At 44.6% G+C, this 19,503-nt stretch overlaps 1 protein-coding gene across 1 annotated transcript in view; it reads left to right on the forward strand.

Annotated features, from left to right (window-relative positions):
- celsr2 (cadherin, EGF LAG seven-pass G-type receptor 2) overlaps positions 1–19,503 on the forward strand; it is a gene marked incomplete at its 5' end in the record, with an annotated part of 62,685 nt that overhangs the window by 39,013 nt on the left and 4,169 nt on the right. Inside the window, 24 exons of the mRNA XM_080494622.1 lie at positions 781–896; positions 981–1,069; positions 6,978–7,135; positions 7,741–7,904; positions 8,196–8,321; positions 10,801–10,970; positions 11,309–11,488; positions 11,565–11,678; positions 11,833–11,989; positions 12,262–12,403; positions 12,506–12,626; positions 13,685–13,868; positions 13,992–14,093; positions 14,235–14,329; positions 14,833–15,042; positions 15,265–15,448; positions 15,963–16,281; positions 17,236–17,403; positions 17,480–17,603; positions 17,684–17,884; positions 17,973–18,147; positions 18,457–18,569; positions 18,804–18,886; positions 19,342–19,468. Coding sequence (XP_080350748.1) covers positions 781–896; positions 981–1,069; positions 6,978–7,135; positions 7,741–7,904; positions 8,196–8,321; positions 10,801–10,970; positions 11,309–11,488; positions 11,565–11,678; positions 11,833–11,989; positions 12,262–12,403; positions 12,506–12,626; positions 13,685–13,868; positions 13,992–14,093; positions 14,235–14,329; positions 14,833–15,042; positions 15,265–15,448; positions 15,963–16,281; positions 17,236–17,403; positions 17,480–17,603; positions 17,684–17,884; positions 17,973–18,147; positions 18,457–18,569; positions 18,804–18,886; positions 19,342–19,468 — 3,622 coding nt within the window. The remainder of the gene's footprint in view (positions 1–780; positions 897–980; positions 1,070–6,977; positions 7,136–7,740; positions 7,905–8,195; positions 8,322–10,800; positions 10,971–11,308; positions 11,489–11,564; positions 11,679–11,832; positions 11,990–12,261; positions 12,404–12,505; positions 12,627–13,684; positions 13,869–13,991; positions 14,094–14,234; positions 14,330–14,832; positions 15,043–15,264; positions 15,449–15,962; positions 16,282–17,235; positions 17,404–17,479; positions 17,604–17,683; positions 17,885–17,972; positions 18,148–18,456; positions 18,570–18,803; positions 18,887–19,341; positions 19,469–19,503) is intronic.

Here is a 19,503-nt window from a genome sequence, read left to right on the forward strand (position 1 = left end):
GCAGATCCGTCGACTGTGTTTCAGCTGAAAAAAACTACTTTTTTATTTTCCCTTGTGCTCACGATTGACCTCATCTGTTAAACCGCGAGAATGTGTTTGTTATAGTACTTCATACTTCAAAGTGAACATCCGTGAGTCGTACTGTTTCCTTGAAACACAAGGCAGTATTTTTAGCCCGAAGATGATATGTGAGGCATCAAAAGGGAATTTGGAGACCATGTTCATTTTTTGAAAAGCAGCATGCGACACAGAATAAAGTGTTGAGTTTAATCTACACAAGATATATTTGTGCTATCAGTGTCACTTCATTTTCAGAAAAAAACATTTTTTTGTGTGTGCATGTTTGTGAATTTTATATTTATCTATGATTTGCTGAGAATATCTCTGGCTCGAGCGATTGGAGGCCTGTATTGCGTGGGTTTTCCTTCAGGTGCTCCTGTCCAAGTGTGGATAGCTGGTAGCTCCACATTGCCCGTACTGCTTGTGAGTGTGTGTGTGTGTGTGTGTGTGTGTGTGTGTGTGTGTGTGTGTGTGTGTGTGTGTGTGTGTGTGTGTGTGTGTGTGTGTGTGTGTGTGTGTGTGTGTGTGTGTGTGTGTGTGTGTGTGTGTGTGTGTGTGTGTGTGTGTGTGTGTGTGTGACGTTCTGTGTCCTGTTCAGCCTTCACTCCTGGTCAGCTGTGATCAGCTCCAGCACAGGACACACGATGAGCGGCGCAGGAGATGAATAATGCACATGATTGAATTTGTCAATTTGTAATAAATTGTCCTCTTTTTGTTCAGGTTTGCTACCAAAGAGCCCGACGGCCTGTTACTTTATAACGGCCGCTTCAATGAGAAACATGACTTCATCGCCATGGAAATCATCAGTGAGCAGATTCAGCTCACCTTCTCTGCAGGTGGAAAAGAAATCACTCATATTGTTATCGACTTTCAAATCTTCTTCCGTGTCAGGCGCAGTCATTTACTGGTTTGTTTACCAGGTGAGACAAAGACCACCGTTTCTCCGTACATCGTTGGGGGCGTCAGCGACGGTCAGTGGCATGTGGTGGAAGTTCACTACTACAACAAGGTGAGCAAGACCTCCAATTTCAAACGTTCAAATGTTCCCAGTATCAAAAGTTTAAAGGAAAATATTGGCTTTTGTAAAACAAATTTTTGATGTTGAAAAAAAAAAGGTTTAAGCTCGTCTGTCTTCAAACCAGAACCTTTATAATTAAACAAGAAAAACGTGTTTTATATTATTTGTTTATAATTTGTTTACTATATAAAATGCTTTTTTAACTTTGTGTATCATCTGAATTGCTGTCTATTTATCTTTTATAAACCGAGGCTGCACACCCTAATGATATTTAAAAAAAACGTAATTTAATTTCAAAGTTTTAACACATGATTGAGATTCCTGGTATACCAAATAAACCAGGAAGAACAATAATAAATAAATAAACAAATAAACAAATACATAAATTCTTGTTTTATTGTCTTTTTCAGAAGATAAGGAAAAGCAGGGTTTAATAGCATGAGACTTTGTTTTTTTAATTGGGTTATTGTTTTTATTGATGTTGATGCTTTCATGACCATTACTGTGCAGCGCGTTTTGTCACCTTCATGATGTCGACACACTTTGTTTCAGCGGAGGTCGTTTTTTTTAAAGTGCCGCAGGAGTAAAGTTGATTTGAGTGCCGGCAGACATTCTCTGTAGCGGTGAAACAAGCAGGCATTAATAGATATGCAGCTTTACAGTAATGTAAAGGGAAAGTAGAAAAGAAATGGGTGGAGACGGCAGACTAAAGTGAGGAGGCTGCAGCGATGGCTGCCGGCCGGCGCTCCGTCTCGGTGGCCGCTGAGACGTTGTGACTGGAGTGGGTGTAAGACAAAGTGCAGAATGGAAACTGTGAGCTGTTAGTTAGTTGTTCTTCGTCTTTAGTGCTGCTGCTCCGTCTGACTAAAGAATCACTGCTGATGGGCAGACGATCTGGAAGAAAGCCAAAGTGCCAACGAGACACTGACAGAGAGAGAGAGAGAGAGAGAGAGAGAGAGAGAGAGAGAGAGAGAGAGAGAGAGAGAGAGAGAGAGAGACAGACAGTGTCAGGGGTGTGAATGAAAGCCAGAGAGTGGGCTGGCACTGGATCTCCAGACATGCTCAGATTGGACTAAATATGTTTGACGAGTACATTTCTCTCTAGCAATATCACAACAACTCAATCAGCAGAGGAATGTCTGGAGCTGTTGTCTCTGCTCTCTCAGTATTTTCCCACCCAGGACCCACACACAGGATGTCACATTTTACTCTATTGAGAAAGTCACTTTGCATCATAAAGATGTTGCCAAGGCAACTCCCCCGCCGTGCCCATTTTCTATTCAGCGTGTATGATAACGTGGTCAGATTTTAGCCGGCACAGCGATGGAAGGAGGGGGAAACTTGGTTGGTTCTTTGCCATACAAACATTACAGTCTCATTAATGACATTGATGCAGCTCAGGAGCAGTGCAGACGTCACATACTGACGACCAGTGTTACAGAGATCATGTGTATGAGAATAAGTGTTGTGAGCTAATTGTCTGCTGAGTTAGATATGGAGTAAAATACAGAGGTCACATCATGAAGTAAACCTGAACAGTCCACCATAAACCGGTACTCTAATGTAAAAATTCTACAAACATAAAGATGTCCAGGTTCTCTTGAGGTAGTTACAGTGGCTTTGACTGTGCTGTACGTCACAGTTTGAGATTGTAGGTAAAAGCTTCATATCAACATGTATTGCTTTGTTGGCTGATGTGGTTGATCTTATGCACCTCAATGCCTCCACACCGTCATACAGCAGGCTTGTTTTGCCTAATTGCGGATGTGTTTTTGCAGAATGATTAGGATGTTAAAAAGAACTGAACGCTATTCATCCTCTTTATGAGATCAGTGGTGTTTACATACGCAGATTTTAAACTATGCACTCAAAGGTCATGTGACTAAAAAGATTATATATATATTTTTTTTAATAGCAAGGAATCGGCACTTATTAGAGTGTGCTTATTAGGAGACGGTAATGGTATGAAATGTACAATTTACTCTGCACTCACAAATACATGAATGTTGAAACGCCTCATCTGATCAGTCCTTCACTTCGCTTTCTATTTTCTGAGTGATGAAGCTAAAGAGAGACGCAGTTCTTGGTTCATGACTGGAGGTTTTTTTTTTGTCTCTGACTCCAGCCAAGTATGACAGAACTCCTCTCGCTCACTCAACAACACACACACAACTGCAAATATACACAGGAGCCACTTTACAGCCGTTATACACTCTTTTCTGTATCTCACACCTGGAGAAACGCTTCCGTCGCTGATTTTTCTGACTTACACGGTTAAGTGTAACAATGTAGCCTTGAGATAGTTACTTCACCAACTTTTCAAACCTCATTAAGCTTAATTAAGCGTATACGACATAATACATAATGTTATAAGTAGAAAATCATGGCAAATGAAGGCCCACAGGTCTCATGGTTATAGAGACCTGTGGGTTTAGTTTTGATGGAACAGGTAATGTAGTAAGTGGTGAGTCCTCCTCTGGGTACAGAACAGTTGAACCTCTGTCACAGGCGCTGAGTGGGTCCATTATGTCCAACATGTAGCATATTCCCCGTACATCCCCAACATGTCGGTGGTCCAGCCCACATCTCGAGCTGAACTAATCCTCGCCGTCCTTCTCTCATATTCCACATCCTGCGAGTCGCTGAGGTAGAAACCTGGCTCCTCCCACAGGAGGTATCCCACGGTGGCCCACTCTGACCCGTCCCTGTCCACAGGGGGTGGGGCAGGGTGAGTCTGGGAGGGGGCATTTTTAGATTGAAATGTGGCTTTCAGGGTAGCGGGGGACTGTGGAGAATGGCAATGACCGCTGCCTTTGTGTTTGGCTCGGCTTCCTTTGGGACCAGGGGCAGTGAATGATGCGGCCCCGGGGAAGGTGCCCCTCTCTCACTGTTCTCCAGCGAGGACAGAAAAGCCAAGCAGGAGAGGAGCGAAAGGAGGGTGAAGAAAGGCAGGGAGAAGTATTGACTCGGGCTTTGAACGGGGACACTGCGCTTCAGGGCCAGCCCCTCTTGTTGCTATGGTTTTCTAGTCAATCTTAGATCCCATATTTGTGTTGCTTGCTGCATTGCTCCAACTGCACAGCCCCTGTCAAGCCCTCTGACAGAGAACTCATATTCCCATAATCCCATGGCGCTGCGAGCGAGAGCGCTGCTTAATGTGGCACAGAGCAAATATGTGCACGCCAATCAGCCCTGACGGGACAGTGTTTTTTTTCCTGTGGCAGTAAGACGTCCTGACAGACAGTCATTATTGGAGAGTCAATAGCCGTGACTGATGACAGCAGAGGTCAGTGAAAGGAGCGTCCAAGCTGGAGCGCTGCCTGCTTCAGAGCTTTCACAGCGAATGGAGAGAAAAAAACCGTGGAAAAAAGGGCATGTCGGATGATTTCACCTTTGGCAATTCGCACGACATGTTTGCTTGTTTCATCATCGACAAATTTGTAACAAATTGGTTTCGAGGAGTATTAACTGGAAAGTAAAAGCCACCTCCACCCTCTTGTCTCTGACTGCTTAACATTTCCACAGCGTAGTGTGGCTTCCTGTGGGAAAGGTGCTCAATAACACGGCTTGTTTGTGCTCTTCCGGACTCTCAATTGAGCCTCTCTGTAAATTGTACCCACCATCTTCGTCTTCATATTTCCCACAATACCTTTCAAGGGGGCCGGTCGATCCTGTAAATCAATTACACAAGCCTGCTCCAGTAGAAGTCATGCCCAGCAAAGTAATGACCTTCTTGATGGATCCATGTGCTTTACATCACACCTAATAGCATATTTATCATCCCCACTTTCACATTTCTGTTGTTTTTATCTTTTTTCTTTCTTTGTTTCACATTGTTTTTTGGGTTTTTTTTCCCCATAAGTGAAAATGCTCAGATCCTTTTTTTTTTGAAAGGCTCCATTTTCATCCTGTTTACTTGAGTTTCATTTGTAGTTTGACGTTAAGTAAAAGATGCTTTTGTGGTTTTAGGAACCAAAATCCATCATTCTATTCACAGATAAGCCATAACTTTATGACCACCTGTTTTGCTTGTTATAGAGGCAAGGAGTCCTCTGAGCTGGGGAATCAATTTAACGAGTGTTGTCACCTTTCCATCATATGTCTTTCTTTGGACTGCAACACTATACAAGCACAAGCAAGTGGTGAAATAAAAAAATTAAAAAATCTAAGAAAACGTCAGTCATATTGATGAGAATAGAGTGTAAATTAAAACGGGCACATCTTCATCACAATCATATCAATAGATATCATGTTTGAATGAGATTGAACAAGATGGTTTACAGTCCTTATTCATACCTCTGATCACAAGACACACTGCCACATTTCAAGCGTCTCAGTTTCAGGTCACACACGTTTTATTGGAAGCTCAGAGATTTTTTTTTGACAATTCTGTTTATTCAATTTTTACATATAAAAGCAGAAATTACAGTTATACATTCAATAACATATTGCTAATGTAGTTCAGAACAAACAGCTCCCCCCCTCCACCCCAGCACATACCTCCTCCAAGTAAAAAGTTGGTGAAGCCCAGAGAGATTTAATCTAATCTGCTCAACGAGGAAATCATGTGAGAGACGTAACGTTGAGACAGTGTCTCGAGCTAAATTTATCTTTTCCATGTCTGGGTAGCTTGATAGACTCGGTTTTCTCTTAATAAATCTTCCAGGATAGAGCCGTTGAAGATGATGTGCCAGCCAGCAAAATCTACTCTACATTTCAGGCTGGGTGTCATTTTTCTATTTTTTTTTCAGAGTTTTTAAATTAGAGGATCAGACGCTGAAGTCATAACAGCAGAGCAATCAGGAAATTATAATTCCTGAGGCTCTTGCAGTCGGTCTGAGGGGGATCTATTTTAGTTTGACATCACACAGATAAATGCCCAGACAGTAACAACAAAAGCCCAACGTGCGTTTTCAGCAACGAGGCAACTTCTGGTATCGTCTCCGCACACGAGACGAGCTAATTCCTGCTAAATCCTGTCTGACCAGCTGACAGCTCAGCGGCCCGTCGCAGCACCGCTCAGCTGGGCGTCAGGCAGCGGCGCTCTGCCGCACGACAGCCGCCTGAACCCACACTTAAGGGTTAATATGAGCTCTCCGTGACCTCGCAGAAACTGGCCAGTTTGAAAAAAGGTCACGACCTTTTATTGACGGGATCATCATTCTCTCCCCCGGCAGGCCCCTCCTCCTTTTGTAACCCCCACCCCCCCACCCCCCATTGATTTCTCAAACAATGAAGAAAAACCTTTGTCAACAGGGAAGATGCCCTGCAGAGGGCAGGGTGTGTGTGTGTGTGTGTGTGTGTGTGTGTGTGTGTGTGTGTGTGTGTGTGTGTGTGTGTGTGTGTGTGTGTGTGTGTGTGTGTGTGTGTGTGTGTGTGTGTGTGTGTGTGTGTGTGTGTGTGTGTGTGTGTGTGTGCCCCGTTGCCTTTAGCTCTAGCTGTTATGATATGAATTATTAAAATACTCAGCAGCAGAGAGCTGGAGCTGAAGGGGGGGACGGAAGTGAGTGCGATGCAAAAGATCGTTTGTTTCGTGGTTGTTTTCCATTTTCAAAGCTGCAGTTTTTAATCTCCTTCCTAAAGCTACGCCCAGCTTTGCACTCGCTGAGATTCCCAGAAGTTTTAGTGGTGTTTTATGCATTAATCCTTCATGAAGTGGAGCAGATTAATGAGATTCTTTTTGCAATAACCTATTTCTTTGTACTGTTTATAAATGTGGAGTCTTCAAAAATATTTCAATAGCAACATAGTTTGTTTAGTTTTTTTGTTTTTGTTTTTCAAGAATTTTAACGAAAAGTCATTCATAAAAACTTCAAACATGCCTCGTATCATCTGATTCATTTGACTGTAGCCCAAGCTGTGCACTTTACACTCACCATCCTGTCTTGTTTTTACTCAGCCCATCTTCAACCAGGCGGGCCTCCCACAGGGACCCTCGGACCAGAAGGTTGTCGTGGTGATGGTGGACAACTGTGACACCTCTGTGGCCCTGAGGTTTGGTCACATGATCGGAAACTACACCTGCTCTGCTCAGGGCAGCCAATCGGGGTCCAAAAAGTGAGTCGGCAGGACAAACGGGATGAAGATAATTCCACAGCATCGATCCCAAAAATGTGGCATTTCAAACTTCCGTAACCTGAGACAGTGTTTAGCTTTGTGTCTCTTTTTCTTCTTGAAAGAAAATGTTACATGCATGCTGCTTGATAAAATTAAAGAGCTTCAGTCGACCCGGATGTTTCCTCACATGTCGATCAAATGATGAGCAGTGATTCATCTTTACCTTTAATGTTCATGAAAATCTATAAGATTATAATTTGAATGCAGTCCTTGAAAATGAAATGCCACAAATACTCCTTGTCTTTGCTGCCTAAATTATTCTATTGCTTCTATATTGATTAATGTAATTTACTTTACTCTCAGTGTTGTACCTAATTAAGAGACAGGGTAAACTTGTTTTGAAATAAAGCTCTTCGTCTCCAGGGTCTTAGCTAAGCTTTTGTTTTTTAAATGATATTTTTTTCTTGTTTTCTTCTCCAGGGGGGGAAATAGCAGAGCAGAATTAACTCTATAATGAATTTTTCATGCATTTTTGGCCCGACTCACTCAATGAGGATGTATTTCGTTAAGGCACGGCAGAACTCTCCCGGGTTATGTGTTGTCAGATCTCTGGACCTGACGGGGCCCTTGCTCCTCGGAGGAGTCCCTAAACTCCCAGAAGACTTCCCAGTTCGTAACCGGCAGTTTGTGGGATGCATGAAGAACCTGCGCATTGACAACCAGCACACCGACATGGCCGGCTTCATCGCTAACAACGGCACTCTCCCAGGTATAAAAGCGTTTTGTTCCACTGGCTTCCACCTGCCATTTAATCTCGTGAAGCTCTGACTGTCCTGCACTGAAACGGTGCTTATTGTTCGATCAGCCAAGTGGGAAAGACTGGCAGAGGAAGCGGCTACGACTATAATGAGCAGCAGCGGGACGGTGGAGACAGAGGGAAATGAACATTGTACCTGCTATGAATAGTTTATTAGCCTCTGACTCTGATCTGCTTTGATGAAATAATGAGGTGGGATAGATGAAACGGATGGATTACCCTCTTACCTTCCCGCCCTCCCAGGATGCTCCGCCAAGAGGCATTTCTGCAACAACAGCCCGTGCCTGAACGGAGGAACGTGTGTGAACCTGTGGGGCTCCTTCAGCTGCGAGTGCCCACTTGGCTTCGGAGGACAAAACTGTGAAAGAGGTGAGCGAGTGAGAGGATAACTCGCACCAATTTGTCTTCAGCTTCGACTGGAGATTGCGTCCCAAGCCTGAACCTGTCAGCGAGTGTGGAGACGAAGTGAAGGAAGAGTAGATTTGATTGGAAAATAGCAGGTGGAAATGAGGCTGTCCTCAGTGCAGTGGCAGCGATAAAACCTTTCTAGCGGCAGCTGTCTGTATCTAAAGATGTGTCAGGTTAAAAGCATAGTGATTAAACGGCTGCAGCTTTGAAGCCTGATTTATGACACTTGTGAATAAAAAAGACTGCTTGATGTAGATTTTTTTCTCTCCAGCTTTTAGTGATGTTGATCCAGTTAAGAATAATTGCTCTTTGACTTTTAAAGATATACGGTGTGTCGCTTATGTTTCTGCCGCCATGCTCTCCAGTGTCGGTTTTTGTTCCACCTGATCTGCTGCAGCTGTTTCTGCTGCTGATTTATACTGTGAAGTAATCTGAGAAGAGAGTCATAAATGAGCCATGTTAGAGACTGGAGTGAAAAGAGCGCATTTATCTCTGGTGTGAAGTGGAACGGGCACAAAAGATTTATTTGAGCAGTCTCCCTGCAGATCAAGAGAAGACTGGAAGCTCTTGTTTTGGTTAGTTAGGGAAAAGGACAGCCGTGTTGCGTCAAGCCCAGAAGTGTAAGAGGAAAGTAATGATGGGAGTTTGTAGGTGGGACAGATTCCACTGTGATGACATGTTACGGACATGATTCAATGGGCTTTAATAACTTAAGTGTTCAGGGAGGGGATCTCCACAGGATGATTTATCATCGCAGTGCTTAAGTCAAAATTTAACAGCAAATAACCTTCCCTTTGAAATAGTTTTATCCAACTCTAATCTCAGTGATGCAGAACGTCTCCTACAAAGACATCCGGCAATTTAATGAACAACATCATGGGATAAAGTATTGGTTGACCAATATTGACCAATATTCATCATACAATAACAATAACCAGAAAACCAGTTTTTTGGGAGGAGTTTCAGTTTTACAGCAGTTTTATTCTCTGGCATTGCCATCTCTGGCAAGCCTTCTTTATCAAACTTTTTCACATTTTTATTGATTCCAATTACCTGTTGCAGCGATACTGACCAACAGTTTTGCATTCCACTACGTGCACAGTTTTGTTCTCAGTTTTCAGCATGTGTGTTTAAAACCATGTGGCCATCCATGACCTGAGTGATTTCCTCTATATTACATGACTCATCTACCTGCTGCAACACCCAGTGAAACACTGTGACAGACCACGGTGCCACACACAGTTACAACTGCAGAGAAAAAAAAAAAGTAATCTCAGATCGATTTTCCTTTTTAACATGCTGCCAATATAATATAAATAACAGATCTGAAGGCCCCCTTTTTTTTTTTAAACGAAAACACAACCCTGCATTTGGATGAATGAAATGAAACAAATTTACATCAACTGTTTTGTGAGCATTTCAACTCGATGCAAGCAGAACTAGTTGTCACAGGAAAATTAAAAGACGTTTTGACAGATGATGAAGTGTTTAGTTTTACTCAAAACGTATTGATTGGTTTAATTGTGAACATTGGCTCCACTGCTTTGCCTCAAAAAGAAATAAAATTCACAGCTTGAAGTGTTCATACAACACAAACCATTTGATTCTGACACTCTCACCTCTGTTAAATTACTACAGGTATTTTCTTTACTTTTTGACATTTAATGGAAGAAATCAATCATGAAATGTATTGATTGTGCTTTGCTTTATTCATAAACCTCCATAAATATCGATCTTCTGCTGCCAGACCTATTAAACGTACAGAAAGTAACCGTGTGTGTTTAAATCAGGCAGGGCTGAGGGTTTCTCTCACCAGCTCCAGTGCGTCAAGTTCATTTGCTGTAGCTAATCGATCGGTACAATCTGAGAGGTTCAGGTGCGTTTCTTCTCTTCTCACGCAGAGACGGCTTAATGAGAAGGAAGCTGCTGCACATCAGGCTGGCAGCATGTCCTTTACTGTCACTTTGTCGACATGGGAAAAAGCCACAAAGCTTCTCTTTCAGAGCTCAAAGAGGAGGCAGACATCAACACTTCCTTCTAATTTGTAGCTCAAAAAATACAAAAACCTGGTGTTTTTCTTCAGAATGTACCTTTACTTTAAAACTCCTCATTTCAGCCTTCCAGGAACATCTTATTTCATTTCAGCCACAAAGAAGCAGGAGGACGGCCTCTTTCTCTCATGTGTCTCTTTTCTCCCCTCAAGTTGAAGCGTGTGATAACATGGACGAGCTCGGGGAACAGCCTGGACATGCTGGTTCACGTTAATGATTCGCTGTCTGGTGTCGCCGACTCTGCAACTCTCTGTCCTCATTATGCTTCATCCTCCCTCCATCCCTCCATCCATCCATCCATCCATCCATCCACATCTCACTCCTCATCCGCAAGAGTATTTCGTCTCATTTTTGCCTTCTTCTCTCCCCCGTTGCAATTATTCCCGCAGTCATGGCCAGCCCGCAGCGTTTCCTGGGTAACAGCTTGTTGCAGTGGAACAACATGGCGGCGACGGCGGCCTCCGTCCCCTGGCATGTCGAGCTCATGTTTCGCACCCGTCAGTCCAGCGCCACGCTGCTTCACATCTCCTCTGGTCAGCAGCACAACCTCACGCTGCAGGTGAGACTTGTTAAATAAACATGCAAACCTCCAGACTCTCCTCCTGCCGGAGGACATGTCACCTCACAGGGGGAGGATGAGATGAAGGAAGCATAGAGAAAAGAAACGGACACATCTTTAATCCCGTCCTCAGCTTGTATTCAGTGTGAGTCTTCGATGTTACACAACCATCTGGTGATCCATTCCGTTGTGGGAAGCCTTAGATGTGCAGCGAGAGCCTCAAGGTTCAAACTTGTGCTTCATGTGATGCGGCGCTGATTCTTCATGGTGTCTTTTTTCTTTTTGGTTTGTTTTTTTTGCCCCCCCCCCCCCCCCCCCCCCCCCCATGCCCTTTGTAGCTACGAGGTGGGAGTGTATTGATGGGGCTACACCGGGGGGAAGACTCCACTCTCTCCCGTGTGGAGGAGGTGCTGGTGAACGATGGCGACTGGCATCACCTGCAGCTGGACATCAGTCGCCTGGGGGGAGCAACGAGCCTCCATAAGGCCGTGTTGTCTTTAGACCACGGACTCTACCTGGTGAGCCGCTGTTATTCACTATGGATCCAATCCTTCTGAGCATCTGGCTTAAATGTTGTGTCACCTTCCTGTCAAGGCCAGTATGGAGGTGGACGGAAAGCTGCAGGACTCCAAGCTGAAGACTGTGAGCATTGGCGGCTTGGCAAGGCTCGATGGGAAAATTCAACATGGTTTCCGCGGATGCGTACAGGTTCCTCCTCTCTCTGGACCACATGCATGCTTTTCCAAATCATATATGCTTATATTAACATAAGGATACTTCCTCTAACTGTAATTTTGACAATTTAAAATAAACCAAAATGTTCTCATATTTGACCATGAACATGTGTCTGTTTTCCCTGCAGGGGCTGCGTATTGGCGGTGCCCTGAGTCTGTCTCAGGCCAGGAAAGTGAACGTGGAGCCTGGCTGCAGTGTGCCTGACCCCTGCAGCTCCAGTCCCTGTCCGTCCAAGAGCTACTGCAGCGACGACTGGGACAGCTACTCCTGCACGTGCCTCAACGGTCGGTCTGTTGTGTTCAGACACTAGAAAGCCAACAAGACGTGATGTTGGTGACCGGTAGAAAAGATGAATGCATTTATTTCTGTCTATATGTCAAACAATACCAATGAACTGTACATTATCAAGTATTTAGAAACAAAAATACATTTGGTTTAGGTTTCATTTTTGTTTTTACAATTCCGATTTAGTTTCTTGATGATTACCTTGTTCAGCTCAGCAGCTTGACGTCGCCGATCCAAGACCACAGCAACTCAATTTCTCCTTTTTTCATAGGTTACTTTGGCACCAACTGCACTGATGCGTGCTCAATGAACCCCTGCGAACACGAGTCTACTTGCACCAGGAAGCCAAACTTGTCTCGTGGTTACACCTGTGACTGTCCCAGCAACTATTTTGGCCACTACTGTGAGAAAAAGTACGGATTTCGCTGTGGTTCTTTCTCACATATCCTGTTTCATCACTCTGCAGGTCCAATTCAATAAACTCATGGTGTGTGTGTCTGTGTGTGTGTGTGCAGGACTGATCTACCATGTCCCAGAGGCTGGTGGGGCCACAAGACCTGTGGGCCCTGTAACTGTCAGACCAACAAAGGTTTTGATTCAGACTGCAACAAGACAAGCGGAGACTGCCGCTGTAAGGTGAGTGCAGCTGTAACACACACTGCGGTGCAACCTAATGTCAAGATAAGAGGGGCGGAATATCATGAAAAAAAATTGCATTCCTGGTCTGAAAAGCTAGAATATTCCTTGTTCAACCTCATTTTTTACTTCATTTTATAGCATCCTTGTTGTATGTCAGAGACTTACCAAATGTTAAAAAAAACATACAAGCTAACATGCAAACATCACAACAGGTTGAGCAAAATGAAAACCTTCATTCGCTATGAAAAAGGCCTTCTTCTCAGTGTGTTACTTAACTGCACTTATCTGCAGTTAGTTAATTAAATACAGACTAAAAAAATGCACCAACTCCAGAAATAATGAGACGTCAGTCCGACTTCCACTGTAGTTTGAGCCCTGCTGAGCGAAAGTGGCAGCATGAACCGAAATCATGAAAAATTAGAGGTGTTTAGTGTTTTTAAGACTAACTGGGCAATGAGCCTTTCTGTATTTGTGTTTTTTGTGTATTCTAGCTTCCTCACACAGTCCAAACACTCGCTTGTTCGGTTAAATGTTGACATTACTGCCTGTAGGTGCACACTTGCGTGCGTGCGATGGACTGGTGACCTCTCCAGGCCTCCACGACTTTAATTTGGTTAACCAAAGGTTATTCCAATATACTCATAAATCCATTTCTAGTTTCTGAATTCAAGCACAAATGAGGAAAAAAAATCAATTTTCACCATCTTCAGAACTCCTGTATTCACTCTGTATGCCGAACAAAGAGGTAATGACACTGTACAATATTACCTCCAATAGATCCAGTGTGTTTAATGATGCACTTTGCCACTTGTTGAAACTTGCTGAGAGTCTGTGTGTGGTCTGAGTCCTCGTGCTGATCATGAAAAGATGGAACACATGATTCAGAAAGTCACTTCTTCACAGCGAGATCCTTTTGAACGAGCAGCTGAACGTCGTCGTGAATCGAAGGCGTTGATATTTTGTGCAGATGTCTGAAAAAGGATTGGGGGTTTTTTTGTTTGTTTTTTTCTCCAAACTATTCCATCCATTGTTTGTCTGGCTGATCTCTCGTGCAGGACAACCATTATCGTCCTGAAGCCAGTGACACCTGCCTGCTGTGCGACTGCTACCCAGTGGGCTCTTTCTCCAGAGCCTGCGATCGGGAGAGCGGTCAGTGTCAGTGTAAACCCGGCGTCATCGGGCGCCAGTGTGACCACTGTGACAACCCATTCGCTGAGGTTTCTGCTAATGGCTGCGAAGGTCAGAATACATCACTGTAACGCTTGATTTTAAATCCCTGTTCCGTCATGGGGTTGCGACGCTGAAAAAAAAGAATGTTCTGTTTTTATCCTCATCATCTCCTTCCTGCTCCTTCTCTCGCAGTAATCTATGACAGCTGCCCGCAGGCTATTGAGGCTGGGATATGGTGGCCCAGGACTAAGTTTGGTCTCCCTGCAGCAGTCCCCTGTCCCAAGGGAACAATGGGTATCATGGTTTTTGGCAGCTCATCAAATTACCATATAATAATGGCAAATATACAAAAACCTGCCCCAAGCTCTCCAGCAGCTGCAGCCAATTTCCATCTTATGATAACTCTCTCTCTCTCTCTCTCTCTCTCCTTCCCAGGCACAGCCATCCGACACTGTGATGAGCACAAGGGCTGGCTGCCTCCCAATCTCTTCAACTGCACCTCTGTCACCTTCAGCAAGCTCAAAGCTCTGGTTTGTCTCTCCTCTTCCTGTCATTTTAAAAACACAATGAAATCCTCATTCATGAAGTCACCTGGCTGGGTTTGTGTGACAAAAGACAAACAGGTAGCAATAACAACATAGCAATCAGTGAATTTCCTGTTGGACACAGAAAAACTAAAATGTGAAAGCTGAAAGAAGAAATGTTTAAGCTGATCTAAACATTTAAAAAGCTACTGCTGGTGGGAATGTAATTTTTGTTAATCCTGCCGTTTATTTTATGTGTTGATGAAAAACAAAAAAAAGTGCAGTAGTTAATAGCCACTAAAGGGTTGTGGAGGAGCTGAAATGATACTTTTACTCAAGTATTCAGTATTTAACTGGAGAGTACATGTACAATTGGCACTTCTGCAAATTAGAATGAGGTTTTTTTTTGCCTGAAAGGCAGCAACGTTCCGTTCACGCTTCATTGCTCGCATCTACTGGTTTCTTCTACCTTTTACTAAAAGCTTCTCGTTTGTTTTTTCTCTCTTCAGTCCGAGAGGTTTTTCCGTAACGCCTCCCTCCTCGACTCTGGACACGTTCAGCAGACGGCGGCCATGCTGGCCAACGCCACCGTGCACACGGAGAAGTACTACGGCAGCGATGTGAAAGTGGCGTACCGGCTCACGCAGAGCCTGCTGCAGCACGAGAGCAACCAGCAGGGCTTCAATCTCACGGCCACGCAGGACGTCCACTTCACTGAGGTGAGCGGGCCGCGGGAGGCCTCCTGACACGCACCGCTCGCAGATGGCGAAATACAGCAGGAGACAAAACGCAGGAAGCACAACAGGTCCGCGAGCAGAGCGGCGGGCCCGGCGCACGCGGGCATCGCAGTGCCGCTTTGTATCCGCAGGGAATACATCACACTTCATTTGTCTCTCCGCTGTGACATCCTGTCACACTGAACTCTCACTGTTTCCTGACAGAATCTGGTCCGCGTGGGCAGCGCCATCCTGTCTGCGGACACGCAGCCGCACTGGGAGCTGATCCAGCACGCCGAGGGCGGCACGGCGGCGCTGCTGCGCCACTACGAGGAGTACGCCAACACATTAGCACAGAACATGAGGAAGACCTACCTCAGCCCATTCACCATTGTCACGCCAAACATAGGTGGGTGATGTAAAGCATGTGGTGCGCGCGCTAACAGATGTTTGCCTCTTGTTTTTCCATCAGGCTTTATAAATATGTTAATGAATCGGAATTAGAATCACGGTTTGGATGTTTGCAGAAGAATTTTTTTCTTTTTCATCATTGTTAATTATAAAAAAGTACATTATTATGTGTGTAATCCAGTAGAAGGTAACATCTGTGAAGCTGGAATTGTCCATTGGGGCAGCTGAATAACAACAATATTATCTCATCTTAATATTCCAACTGAAATATATTTTATACTCTATATTTCATTTTCATCACGTTGATCTATTTTTCTCTTCAATCCTAATACAAAGCAAACTTTCTTCACCAAAGTCATCAATGAGAATTCTATTTTAATACAGGAAACATACAGGAAGAACCTGTCATCAGTGATAAAATCGTCATTTTTAGAGGTTATTTTAATCTCTGGTGAGACGATGTTCGTTTTGCGGAAGCGCTCTCTGACTCTGCCTCCCTGGTGGCTTTGCAGTCATCTCTGTGGACCGTCTGAAGAAGATGAATTTCGCCGGAGCCAAGCTGCCGCGCTACCAGTCCCTGCGGGGCCCCCGTCCGGCAGACCAGGAGACGGCCGTCACGCTCCCTGACTCCGTCTTTCAACCCGCCGTGGACACCAAGGGCCACAGACACCTGGACGTCTTCCCAGAGTCCTCGCTGAGGAACCGCTCCTCCAACAGGAAGAGACGCCACCCCGACGCCAGCCAAGAGGACGCCATCGCCAGCGTCATCATCTTCCACAGCCTGGCCTCGCTGTTACCGGAGAGCTATGATCCCGACAAGAGAAGTCTGCGGTAAGGACGAGGAGAAAAAAATCCTCCATCGTGTTTTCGCGGGAAGCAGCTCCAGTAAACAACCTTGACGTATCACAACAAGAAGATAGAATGTTGACTTCTGGGCGAGAGCCTTTCCGTGTGGAGTTTGCATGTTCTGTCCAAGCCTGGGTGGATTTACTTATGGATAGAATGTCTGCATGAAATCTAAAAGAAGAGACCTTCATCGATTGATAGTGTTCAATTGCAGCTCATTTAGTACTTTTTTCTCGATCCATCAAATTAACGGAGCTTTGTTCTTGATGAATAATAAACATTTATAAGCAGTTTTTTTTTTCAATATACAGGGGTTCAATAATCTAGAAATATGCATAAATCTTGAGTGTGACAAACTGGAAAAGCATTAATAATGGGAAACCTTCACATTGTTGAATTTGGTGAACTGTAACCCCCCCTGGTGGTGAAGCATCAGGTTGAGTCTTGACATTGAGCTTGAAGGTCCCTGGTTTGTGTTCCTGTTGCAGGTGTGCAAACTAAACAAACAGTGGGAGTTGCAGTGACTTTATCTCGCTTCTAAGGAAGCAGTTGAATAGACTTTCACACTCATCACAAATTAATCACTAAAGGCTTTCTCTTTCTCTTCTCTTCCAATATGATGATGGTTTTCATTCCTTTGAATCTATATGTTATTTTTTCACCTTTTTTATTTTACCTATAAGTCTACATATAGTCACTGTGATGCTTTCCTGGAACACACAAAACACCCTGAAATTTTTCTCGAAGTGTACACATTCACTGCTGATTGATTTAGAATATATAAGTTACCGTAATAGCAGTATCTCAGTAATGATATGACATCAGTAGTTGTTGATAAACTTTCAAGCTTATTGAAACAAAAGTTGTTGTTTTTTTTTTTCCCCCACGTTCAAACACAAAACGTTGTGTTCGTGTGTTTTGTTTTCTGATTTGTTTCAGTGTGCCAAAGCGTCCAGTCATCAACACCCCGGTGGTCAGCATCACGGTGCACGACAACGACGAGCTGCTGCAGCACACGCTGGACAAACCCATCACCGTGCAGTTTCGCCTGGTCACCACTGAGGAGCGCTCCAAACCCATCTGTGTCTTCTGGAACCACAGCATCCTGTGAGTACCCCGACACCAGAGAAAACACAGCAAGAGCAGGAGGCCTTCGCTCGTCTCACTGTGTGCTTTCTGTCAGTGCCGGTAACGGCGGCTGGTCAGCGAAAGGTTGCGAGGTGGTCTTCAGGAACAGCACGCACATCAGCTGCCAGTGTTACCACATGACCAGCTTCGCCGTGCTCATGGACGTCTCCCGGAGAGAAGTGAGTCGGGGACCCTGAAGCTCGGGAGCGTCGTCACAGGCATCGTCGCTCTGCTCTCTAACTCTTCTCCTCTGCGTCAGAACGGCGAGATCCTGCCCATCAAAATCCTGACGTGGAGCACGGCCGGCGTGACGCTGGGCTTCCTCTTCCTCACCTCAGTCTTCCTCCTCTGCCTGAGAGCCATGCAGTGCAACAAGACGAGCATAATCAACAACGGAGCAACCGCCCTCTTCCTCTCTGAGCTCATCTTCATCCTCGGCATCAACCAGGCCGACAATCCGGTAACCGTCCCTGCAACCTTCTCGCAGAGATCTTTCCGTCAAGGTGTTCTTCACTCCGGGTTTCTTATCACTTCTCTCGGCTCTGCAGTTCCTGTGCACGGTCATCGCCATCCTGCTGCACTTCTTCTACCTCTGCACCTTCTCCTGGCTCTTCCTGGAGGGGCTGCACGTCTACCGGATGATCAGCGAAGTGCGAGACATCAACTACGGACCCATGAGATTCTACTACCTGATTGGCTGGGGAGTGCCTGCCTTCATCACAGGTATGGAACCTGGTAGCGTCACTTCTAAGCTCAGCTATTTGTATCTCCAGACAGTCTGCAATCTTAAACCTCCAAAAGCACTGGCAGCTCAGCGCCCAACACTTTGTAATTAGCAAATCATCAAGAAGTGAACTTTTGTTTAGAGAAAAGAATAACTATGAACGAACAGGCGTTATAAGATAACATAGGACACAAAGTCATTTGTATTCATTTTGTAATTTATTTGTCTTATTGGTCAAATGTTTGACTGCACCACCAACATGAAGACAGCGTGAGTAAAAGAAAAATCTTTTTCTTGGTTTGTCTCAGGTTTGGCTGTGGGACTGGACCCCGAAGGCTACGGGAACCCCGATTACTGTTGGCTGTCGATGTACGACACGCTGATCTGGAGCTTTGCTGGGCCCATCGCCCTGGCCGTGTCGGTGAGTCTCCAGCGAGATAAAGCACAAATAAATAAATAAATAAATAAAATAAGACTCAGAATCCTGGAAATGGAAGCTGTGAGGTTCTCAGTTTCATGCTGCATGACCGTATCAGTGTTTTGTTCCTCTACGGCCGTGACTCGTGTTGGATCTTTTCAGAGATGCTGAGCCGTGCAGTTCAATCAGTCAACAAGTTTCAGTCACATTAATATATAAATGTCTTGTGTTGCGCAGATGAACATCTTTCTGTACATCCTGTCGTCCAGAGCTTCCTGCTCAGTCAGACACCACGGCATTGAGAAGAAAGAGGCCCGAGCGTGAGTGTCCCAATACCTCCAGTCAACATCTAAACACGGAAGCCTGCAAGGATCTTTTTTTCAAACATGCATTGAATATGTTTTTGTTTTCCTTAGTGGTTAAACTATAAATACTGTACTTAGAAAGATGAATTAATTAGCGTTGAAAATATTTGATGTGTCTCTTGAATCTTAGAATTCATTCAATTCATGCCGTTATTGAGTTCTTTTGTTTATTGTTGCTTGAATAATTTCCAAACTTGTGTCTTCCTCTGTGTACTCCATGATACGTTCCAGCCTTTTCACAGGACAATGATCTGCTCTGTTTTGCAGCTGTTTCCACCCTCCTGGTGTCTGCTTCACTGACTTCTGATCACTTATTGTGTAAAAAAAAAAAAAAGAAATTGCTTTGAAAAGCTGCACTACAGTCTCTCTCTGTCTCTCTCTCTCTCTCTCTTGTGATTTCTATTCTGCAGTTCGGGCCTGAAGACTGCAGGCGGCGTCCTCTTCCTGGTTTCCGTTACGTGTTTTCTGGCTCTCCTCTCTGTCAACAGTGACATGATCATCTTCCACTACCTGTTCGCTGGATTCAACTGTGTGCAGGTCGGCCTCGGCGTCACTCAGATCAGCCTGCAAGA

Source organism: Blennius ocellaris (assembly GCF_963422515.1).
Source record: "Blennius ocellaris genome assembly, chromosome: 4".
NCBI lineage: Eukaryota > Metazoa > Chordata > Actinopteri > Blenniiformes > Blenniidae > Blennius > Blennius ocellaris.